Raw genomic sequence first — 10,761 nt, forward strand, 5'->3', positions numbered from 1 at the left:
AAGGGGGGAAAGTTTTTTTTTTTTTTTTGTTTTTTTTTTTTTTTTTTTTTTTTTTTTTTTTTTTTTTTTTTTTTTAAGAAATTCTAATCCAATCATATCCACAACTGTGTATATAAAACATTATATATATGTAGCCCAACCGATATATTTTACCCAAGTTTGGATGCAATTCAAAATTCAATGGTATTACAAACATACTATTATACATTAATAATATGTCAACTTGTATATGATGAATATTTATATTAATAAAAACCATAAAATATTTCCAGTTGAAAACTACATACGCATTAGAATTGATAATTGAGTTTCCTTTTTATTCAATCTAGTTATTATATTATTTCTATCTTTATAATTTTAATTCTAGGGCGAGGTAATTATATGTATTCAGTAGGCATGACCCCTATTCGATTCTGTCTAAAAAATCGAATTAAAATTTAAGTTAAAGTCAACCACACATTTTCAATATTTATTAAAATTTACTAAAAATTTAATCTTTATCTAAAATTAACACTGAACAGGGGCATAGTCCCGTAGAATTTCCATTGAAATTTAAACAGTGCAAAGACTACAATGTTATGGTGTTTGTCTTGATACATTGAGCCCATGTTTTGATAATGTTTTATAAGATGATGAGTTGGTTAAATTTCATGATTACATATTTGACGACTAACTTTTATACATTTTTCAATTATATATTTCCTGATCCATTGAATAAAATCAAAGAGTTCTTATCTCAAAAATGATCTTTGATCGGCAATTTGACAACTCAACGATCTCAAATTATTGCGTTCTCAAAGTTCTTTCACGTTTTGTTTTCATCATAGAAGGTATTACGGGCTTGTTCGATAGTGATTTTGAAAAATTGATTTTTTGACCGTTAGAAAGAAAAGTAAATCCTACATGTGAGAGAAGAAATAAAAAAATGTCTGAAATAGTGACATAGCTGTCAAAAAATTGATTTTTTGGAAAGAAAAATCCATACCAAACATGCACTATATCTTAGCACAAACGAGCATAACTTCGCATGGAATAAATGAAAATTCACAGAATAGTTTAAACTCCTCCAACATCAAGAGAAACTTCACTCTTCTAAGGCAGCATGACAAACAAACATAGCATTTCTGATACGAAATTACACACACGTGGAAATCATAGGGTGTTAGAACATCAATGCTTGCAATAAAGCCAGATCGGAAACCCCAAATTTATTTCGAGTTCAAAATATTGTATATAGATGATGACAATAAGATATATCTTCCAATCCTTCCTGAAAATGTAAAATTAAACGGCAAGCTCAAAGTTCACCATCCCATATATCTTCAACGGTTCTGTATGAGCCGAACTTTTCATGGACAAAAAAGTTACCTGTAACCTGTCTTTCCTGCAAAGTAGAAAAACCATTCCTTAAGATACGTAGAAAGAAAAAGCCCGAGTTCTTTGTTTACTGTGTAAAAATTGGTGTAGATGTAGCATCTGGACAAAATTTTTAACATCAGAATCTTGATTGTTGGTGATTCTGCATACATGTTGGCATGTTTGCCAAATGAAATTATACTGGTTAGGAAAGGAAGAAAAATAATTAAAATCTTATCTATTGTAGTGTCCAATCAAGTTCAACATTGCCGACCAAACATGCCTCGTAAGTATGATTTATTAGTTATTTAGTTATAATACGAATATTCAAGGACAAAAACTGTAGGGGATTCACGTGATGATGACGAATCAAAAAATTGCTAGGAAGCACTCTTTATCTAAAATCTAACTCCTCTCGGCAGTATGTGCAAAATATATTGTTGTGTTACTAACGACTGCCAGTTAGAAGAAATATACACTTAGAAATCTCAAAGGGATTTAATAAAAATAAAAATAACTTACCTGATCAATTTCGGAGAAGTTGGCAAATAAGTCATCAGGTATAGACCAATCGAAAACATCAAAGTTCTCTTTGATCCTTGATTCATTTGTGCTTTTGGGAAGTACACTATGACCCATCTGCAAACCCCATCGAAGAGCAACCTGAGCAGGACTTTTACCCAATTTTTCTGCAATAGAAACTACAACAGGATGCTTGAGGACATCACTCTTGTACATCGCTGTTCCAGGTGAACCAAGTGGTGAATATCCCTTTTAAGAAAATTAACAGGTTAATTAGAATTCAAAACATAAAACCTTTCTCTGACATAAACATTTAATGGAAAACCGAGCAATTATAATTATCGAAAACCACCAGAAAGAGAGAGACAACCAAAAGAAGTTTCCTCATTCTTAAAGACATGAACAAAAGGCAGCAACCCGAATTAAGTAACTGAGTTTTGACAACTCACAGTGAGGTGAACTCCCTTTGATTTACAGAATTCTTGTAGTTTGGTCTGCTGCCACACCGGATGGCACTCAACTTGGACAACAGACGGAGGAATGCGAGCTAAATCCAATAGATCACCCAGCTTTTTGGTAGAGACATTGCAAATGCCAATAGCTCGGGCCTTACCAGAATCATAGAGTGCTTCCATGACCTTCCATGTGGTAGGTATATCCACTGGAACAAAGTCTTCTGGATTCATGCCAACAGCCCCCTTCCTCAACCGAGCAGGCCAATGGATCTTCACAATTAGACAGATCAAATTCATTAGCCCATGATATAATTTTTCAACAGTAAAGATGCAAAATATCCCACCCAAAGATAGGAGAGAGAGCTAATCACGCCACTATTACATATCATTTCAACTTTGAAAGCCAGGTAAGCAGACCAATAGTTAAAGCAGCTTTAATGTTTTTAAAATTTGACATGGCATCAAGGTCACCTCTATTGATCAAGCTGATTTTGTGTTACTGTAGATCTAAGAATTCACTTGATTCAGTTATTTCCATTCATACACTGTCTTCATATAAGGCCATCTTGCATTAACTTTTAAACAGTCAAAAATTCAATATCACGAAAAATTACGTACAAGATACAAATCAAGATAGTCAAGTTGCAGATCTTCCAATGTTTTATCTAATGCCACAGGTACATCTTCTGGTGCATGATCAGTACACCTGCACAAGTTAAGAGATCTGTTCTAGCTTGAATGCTTAAAATGTCAATGAGTAAAGACCAGATGTGAAAGAGAAGAGTAATTGAAGCAATTAATATATAATGTTCAAGCACCTCAAGACTAGCTTTGCATCAAACCAAAAAGGAAAGTGAAGCAGCAAGTGCAAAGAAAGTATTTTGTATATATATAACGCACACAAATTACATAACTGACAGTACCACTGCATAATGCACATCCATTATGGTGGAAAACTGCCCCATTTACATTGGAAGATGTTCTAGATTCAAACTTCAAAATTGAAGTAACTCACATTGACAAGTTTCATCAATCAGCTTTTCACTTCTTGAAAATATTTGTGAACATAATTCAATTACCAGAGTTTGGAGGTAATAAATAAATCCTCCCTCTTCACAACTTCATCATCAAACAGCTTCTTTAAAACTAAACCTATCTGCAACAAAGGAACAGAAGATGAGTCTCACACACATATAGATAGCCATACTACATGTAATTTGGAGTCCCATTTTCACCCCAAATATCCCTTTTCCCTTGAAACAAAATGGGACGAAAGCCTCGTTATCTCCATGATACTGTTGTGCAAAAACTTTCAGCTATTAGAGACCTTTATCACATCAGTCTCCCAGTGAAGTAACCAAATCACTACCCCAAATGACTTACATTTTTCTTTCAAGAGAAGAGAAAGCCGTAAAAACACATACACAGCTTATTATTGCATCCCTACATAAAATAAAAAGGGATCTCCCGACTCTGTAATGGCGATGGACAGAAAAACATACCTCATTTTCATTTCCATAAGATCGAGCACAGTCAATATGGCGGTATCCAACCTGCATAAAAGTACCAGAAATTGATTGACTGTAAGTTGTCATACAAATACAGAAAGACATCCTCTCCAATTCCCGTTCTTATGTTATGTTATATTTTTCTGTTCAATCAATCACTGAAATTAGAATGGAACCAAATCCCATTAACATTTTTGAAATTTAGGCTAAAAATTTCTGAATCTGCACAACTCTAAATGAGCTAATAATCTCATTATACATTCAGAATCATAAAATAATACATCCGACATTTCAATATGAGTAAATACATAAATAACACACACAATTGTACATTTCCACATACAAGTTCCATTGAAGATAAATGTTACAACACACTAAGGGTGTGTTTGTCACCCATTATTTGGGAAGAATGTATTATAGAATAGTGATTGATGTTGAAATATGTGATTAAAAAAGAATGAAAAGTTTTTGATTTACACATAATATTATTTTAATGAAGAATATGTGGTTGAAAATGAGTAAAATAGAAAAAAGAATGGGAGAGAATGGATGACAAACAGAGGCTAAGATACATATAAGCATATACAATGTGCATATGTATGTAGAGAGAATGGCGATAGGCGACCTTGATGGCTTTTTCAACCGCTTGACCGACGATACCAGGCTCGGACTGCCAAGTGCCCAGGCCGACAGAGGGAATTTTTGCTCTGGTGTTCAACTCAAACTCGAAGCATGTAATCTCCTTCGCCATTATCTACATTCACATTTTTTTAGATAGAGAAATTGAAAGGTTGAATGCTGAATAAAGGATGCGGTGACACAAACACCTAAAAAATTAAAAATATTCAATCCAATGAAGTTGTTATTACCTCAACCAATAAATAACATTCAATTCAGCGATCAACAAATCAGTACATTTTTAATTAAAATTGTACTGACCGACATTTTGCCTTCTGGCATGGCTCTCCTCTCCATCGTTTGGACCCTCACAGAAACACATTTTCGTTTCCCACTATTCACACCCAAAATCTATCACATACATCAAAACATGTCAACAAATAAACATAAAATTAGGGTTTTAATTTCAAATACAGTTGTCAAAGAAAAGTATATCTGCTACTTACCGTGGAATTGTTATTATTAGAGCAGAGGAGGTGATTGGGTGTGGCCCATGTGGGAAGGCGTCTGGGAGGGTACAGTGAGGCGGAAGAGAGTGGCGAGTTAAGGTCCATAAGTAAAGGATAAATGTGGAAAGCCATTAATTTGTAAATTAAAAGAAAAAATTGAAAAGGAAAGTGAATGAATTCAGGTTCAGCAGACGGGGAAGCCCACCAGAGGCTACAGTGAGGTCGCCTGCACAGGAAATAAAGACTTTGATGTCCCAACATTTTTAAAATATATTTTCCCCTTTATTCTTTTCAGCAACACATTTTTTAATAGACTAACATCATGCTCAAATCCAATTTTCATTTTTTTTAACCACACAATTTTCATCAATTTATTATTTTAAAATGCAATCTTCCATAAAAATTGGGCTCAAATTAAGCAAATGCTTTGACGTATCCTTTAGAACATTATTGTTGGATAAAAAAAAAAAATGAATAATGCTCAATTATAGGCAACGACTTACATAACAACTTATTATTTGAGACATTAATTTTTTTTAATTATGTTGCCTCCACTAACAAGCTAAAATCTTAAATAATATATTGTGATACTATTGCAGCCCCTTTGCATTAATAAATAAATAAAAATGAATGAATGAACTTGACTATTACGTCATAATTAATATTTATTTTAATTTTTTTTATTATTAAATCATCAGCTCAAATAATGACACATATCTTTGAATTATAATTTTAGGTCCTGTTTGTTTTTCATTCTTTGGTAAAAAAAAAATGAAAAATATAATCGTTATATATCACATCAAGTCATCATATTTGACTTCCTCTCTTGTGTGGGTCCCGTAAAAATTATATTTTTCATTCTCATTCTTATGAAAATGAGTATCAGGGCTTAATTTTTTGTTCCTCTCTCTTGCTTTTTAGTTAAATTATTATTATTATTATTATTTTCCTCTCATTTATATCAAAATATTATTCACTTATATGAATTCACACACTTAAACTAAAATTCAAATTAATTCAAACAGATGATGAGAAGTAGAATGGAAGGTGTAGCAAAGAACTATCGAATTCTTGTTGGGAATTTTAGAAAAAAATATTTGTAGTCAGAAGAAAAACAAAACAGGAGAAAATATAAATTTATGTATCTAACTTCTCTTAAAAATGGGAAGTAGTTATTACTGTAGAAGGAATAGTAAACAAATCCCAAGTTACTATACAAGAGAAAAAATGGCGTCATTTTTTTTTTTTTTAACTTTTCCATTCTCCATTTTCATACGTTATGGTCATGCCTTTTCTAATATCTGGAGATGCAATATCTACATTAGTGTTGAATCCTATTCTTTCATCCTATCCCCATTTTAACAGTTTCAAAATTATTTCAATTTCAACACGCAATCATCATTTCCATTTCTCTTTCTCCTACCTACAATCTTCAGTTTTTCTATTTTTCACACAAAAATCAGAGACTACAAGCAACCCATTTTTCACACAAAAAATCAAAGCCTACACAACAATCAGTATTCTCACGCATTTTCTTGTGGTTATTGGAGCGACAATAGCCAAAGAAGTAGTTGAACACTGGAGGTGCAAAATAGGATTTCATTTTTATTACTTTTCTGAGGTGCTCTTCCTACAGTTTTGCTTCTTCTTCTTTCTTTTTTTATTTTATTTTATTTCTCTTGCTTTAACCCTAATCTCTCTCTCCCGATGGTAGGAAAAAATACAAACAATTTGCAGAAATTGATACATATATCGGTAAGTATACCTCTCACGACTTCAATTTCTTACTCTTATGTATGTTTCTTCTGGTTTTTAAGTTGTATTGTTGAATGATCGATTTTTCCCCATTTTGTTTTCGGTCTTTTAAGAGATCCAACCCAAATCAAAGCAAAAATCCTTTGGCAGGTGTTGCCTTAAATATAAGCTTCAGATTTTGTATAATTTGGTTATAAATTGGGTTTTAGATTGAGCTTGGTTTCTTTACATATTATGATTAAAATGTGCTTCAAAAGGGTGATATTTTGAAGTTATCTTGAAATCTTCATACTCCTCTTTTTGTTTATGGTTGTTCCATTTCATTCAACCTGTATTTTTTGTGTTTGATCTTTTTCTCTTTATCTTTGTTCCAAGGTTAACGAAACCTCCCCAAAAAAGTGGAAATTTTGCCCAGAAATTGGTGATTGACTCTCAGTTTGTAACTCTAATTTTTGTTGACGGTGGCCCCCTTGGTAAGCCTCGCTTGTCATTCGCTAATGGGGTTTGGATATAGAGTCTCAGCTTGAAGCCCTGTTTTAAAGAAATTGTAGATAAAGTTTATAAGGCAGCTTCTAATTCTGTTGATTTTCAAACTGAGGTTAGTTTAATTTCTATTTTCAATTATAAAACTCATTAACTTGTTTATCGTTGATCAAGGTTTGAATGTTTCCTTGTAAATTTTTTGCTTATTATTGGTGTCAAGAGGTGGTTTGTGTGCTTTCAAATTTCATTTTTTTTAATCGAGACTCTATTGTGTATGTTTCTGAATTCAATTTGATGGCTTTGACACAATTAATATGATTACTTTTGGGCAAAATAGGCAACGAAATTTTCAAAACTAATTTCAAAAATTATTACAAGTGGTCCATTTCATCCATTTTTATTAGTTTGGTTAATGGGAAAGCTATTTCTTCCAATAGGATTGTTGAACTTAAAATTTATTGCAATTGGTTGTTTTATCCATTTTTTTTTAATTTTGTTAAGGGAAAGCTAGAGTGGATGTCCAGTATTACCAATGAAAAATGAATTTAGTTCAATTAGTTAAACTACTTTTGCTCGTTTCTATAAATTGTTTGTCAACACTCTTTTTATTTACACATTTTGAGGAACCACTCATTTCTATCCATTTGTAATTTGAACTGTTTAAAAACACTCCCAAACACGTTATTATGTAAATAAACACAAGCAAGTTTAGCCAGAGGAATTTGAGCTTGAATTAAATATAGATTTTGGAATTCCATTGACAAACTTGTTTGGTCCGAGTCAGTATTTCTCAGAGAACGATTTGTTCATTGTATGAATTTTCCAAGTTTCAATGGAATTGAGTTTGATCTTGGCTATTCAACAAATCTTGGTTATTAAGTTGCAATTAACTTGAACTTAATGTTAAATATCTTCTCTGATGATGAATAAAAATGGTTCGACTTCTTCTTAAAGCAAAAAAATTGACTTCTCTGATGACACGCAAAAACAAAAAATTCGACTTCTCTGATGAAATTACTGGGGTACTGCTATTCATCGGGCACGTTCTTAATCATCTTCTTGGCTAATCAAATGTACTGAACTAGACTATTACGTATACATAGTCTTATACGGTTGATTGAGGTTTGTATTTTTCTATTTCCGAAAGCTTCGACTAGCTGTGCTTATCGTACTGTATTTGTTGCCTGTCATCCGGTTTCTCTTGTTTTTGTAAAGGTGGTTCCATGCATACACTTGACTGTTATGTGCTCTCTATTATCTTTATATGAACGTTTTCTGAGACTAATCAACATGTTTCTTTTCAACTTAAAACTGGAACATTGATTGCTAAATGCCCTTTACATTGATGTGAAGTCTGGACTTAATAATGCTTTGGCTTTCACATCTGTTGAGGAATTCAATAAAGTAACACTATATGTTTTAGTTCAAAAAGTGTTGGGAGAGTATAAATTTTTTGCTCCATTGGAAGGGCCTTCATTTCACTATGCTAACAAAATTGAGTTAATCACTTGCTTTCTCTACTATACATGGCATAGATTACTTTTATGATGAGAATTAAATTAGAAACGCCCATATTGATAGTAGAATGAGCGCTTAAATTATATATCACATACATTAGACTTTTTAAATGTGTTTAAACTTTAGTAATTTATTGAAGCACCAAATTTACAGCCACAAATAAGCATATAGTGTGAAAACTCATATCTAAGATCGTATCAAAGTTGCCCTCCAAATCTGTGCTTCATTGTATGTTAGTTAGCAAATCATAAGACGAGGTATTTTTAAACTGTTAATTACTGATGTATCTTCTATCTTTACCTCCCCTTTTTGGGATTTTTTTATGGTCAATGTTGCTAATGAAATGTTATTCATTTGCATTGCAGATTTTGTTAGTTTCTTTCGGTGAGGCCATATTTATTTTAGGTTTAATAGACTTTTAGGTTCATACTCATTTTCCTAATTCTGTAGCCTCGATTTGACTATGTTTATAGTGGTAATTGGGAAATAAGTTGAAGAAAAAATGTTTTTTCTCTGTATTCCTATTGTGGTTGACAATTTCAATTGTTTACTGGTCAGGAATTACTATTTGAATAAGGGTAATTATAAATATATATTTTATCATTTACTATTGTGTTGTCTTTGGAGTTTATTTGACTAAAAGGTATTGAAAATGGTTCCTTTGTGAAGGCTTAATGTTAGTTAAATTGGTCGGACCTTGTGGACAATAATTTTATTTTTGATTATATGCTGGTTTATGGACTCAATGGGTCATTTTGTCTCTATGTTGTCCACCATTTCGGTGTCACCAGGCAAGAGCGAGACAAGGCTGTCGTAAGTATTATTTATTTACTTCTTATCAAATCAATTTTTATTTAGCTATTTTTGGATTGAAACAAGTTAGTAGCCTATTTTAGATTGTCAAGTAAAACTTTATGACAAAAACATGGGTTATATCCTAATCATTAAACTTAATGAATTTTATCCTTATTAATAGGATACAGAGAATGATTTACCTCTGGCCTTGGAGAAAGAGGGAGCTTGATAGCATTTGTAAGAAGCAAGTAGTTAAAATTGAGCATAACCAACTGGTAATAGAATATTTTCTTGTCGTAAATTGTTTGAACTATAACTGTGTTTTAAATTGGTCTAACATGTAAATTTGGTCTAACATTTCTAACTTCTTATAAAAATGGTAGTGAGGGACTACTGTAGATGCAATAGTAAATTAGTTCAATTTTACTGTTCTTGATGTCATTTTTCATTTTCGCATTTTCTGAAGAATTTTGTTTATGGTGATCTGACAAATATTTTTCCCACACGCATCGTGTCATCACCATTAAAAAAATAATTTTAATATATATAAACTGTAATGAGGAAAAAAAAACTCCGCATAGTGCCTAGAGTTGGAGACTACCTCTCCGCACTGCGGAGTGATCTCCAACTCTCCGCATAGTGCGGAGAGATGGCTCCACACTCCGCATAGTGCTCAAAGATTTTCTTTCTTTTTTTTTTTTTTGGTAATTTTTTCTTCATTTTTTTTCTCCACTCTCTCTCTCGCTCTCCCTACTTTTCTTCATTTTTTTTCTCCACTCTCTCTCTCTCTTTCCCTACTTTTTTTTTTTTTTTCCACTCTCTCTCTCTCTTTCCCTACTTTTTTTTTTTTTTTCCACTCTCTCTCTCTCTTTCCCTACTTTTTTTTTTTTTTTCCACTCTCTCTCTCTCTTTCCCTACTTTTTTTTTTTTTTTCCACTCTCTCTCTCTCTTTCCCTACTTTTTTTTTTTTTTTCCACTCTCTCTCTCTCTTTCCCTACTTTTTTTTTTTTTTTTTTTTTTTGGTAATTTTTTCTTCATTTTTTTTCTCCACTCTCTCTCTCGCTCTCCCTACTTTTCTTCATTTTTAGGCAATATCTATTTTTCCTTACTTCTTCGACATAGTATATATAAACTGTCATGAGCACAAAAAAAAAACTCTTCACACAGTGCGGAGAGTTGGTCTCTAACACTCCGCACAGTGCAAGAGATTTTCTTTCTCTTTTCTCGATAAATTTTTTTTCT

At 32.3% G+C, this 10,761-nt stretch overlaps 1 protein-coding gene across 1 annotated transcript; it reads right to left on the reverse strand.

The window, feature by feature from the left end:
- Nucleotides 1-1,160: 1,160 nt before the first annotated feature.
- Nucleotides 1,161-5,119, reverse strand: LOC111365892 (NADPH-dependent aldo-keto reductase, chloroplastic-like). The gene is made up of 9 exons (XM_022986427.1): nt 4,966-5,119; nt 4,781-4,870; nt 4,467-4,595; nt 3,836-3,886; nt 3,413-3,489; nt 2,952-3,039; nt 2,328-2,603; nt 1,879-2,127; nt 1,161-1,384 (listed from the first exon to the last, which is right to left on the reverse strand). Exons 1-9 carry the CDS (start codon nt 5,098-5,100, stop codon nt 1,298-1,300), a joined length of 1,182 nt encoding a protein of 393 aa, XP_022842195.1. The 5' UTR covers nt 5,101-5,119; the 3' UTR covers nt 1,161-1,297.
- Between the last annotated feature and the right edge of the window lie 5,642 nt (nt 5,120-10,761).

Source organism: Olea europaea, chromosome 2, assembly GCF_002742605.1.
Source record: "Olea europaea var. sylvestris chromosome 2, O_europaea_v1, whole genome shotgun sequence".
NCBI classification, from domain to species: domain Eukaryota; kingdom Viridiplantae; phylum Streptophyta; class Magnoliopsida; order Lamiales; family Oleaceae; genus Olea; species Olea europaea.

Excerpts from the sequence above, each read along its gene's own strand:
- LOC111365892 (XM_022986427.1), bottom strand. The coding sequence starts at position 5,100 with ATGGCTTTCCACATTTATCCTTTACTTATGGACCTTAACTCGCCACTC. Across the intron at positions 4,871-4,965 it reads CTAATAATAACAATTCCACG|ATTTTGGGTGTGAATAGTGG; the intron begins GTAAGTAGCAGA and ends TGTATGTGATAG. Across the intron at positions 2,128-2,327 it reads CAAAGGGAGTTCACCTCACT|GGATATTCACCACTTGGTTC; the intron begins GTGAGTTGTCAA and ends TTTTCTTAAAAG.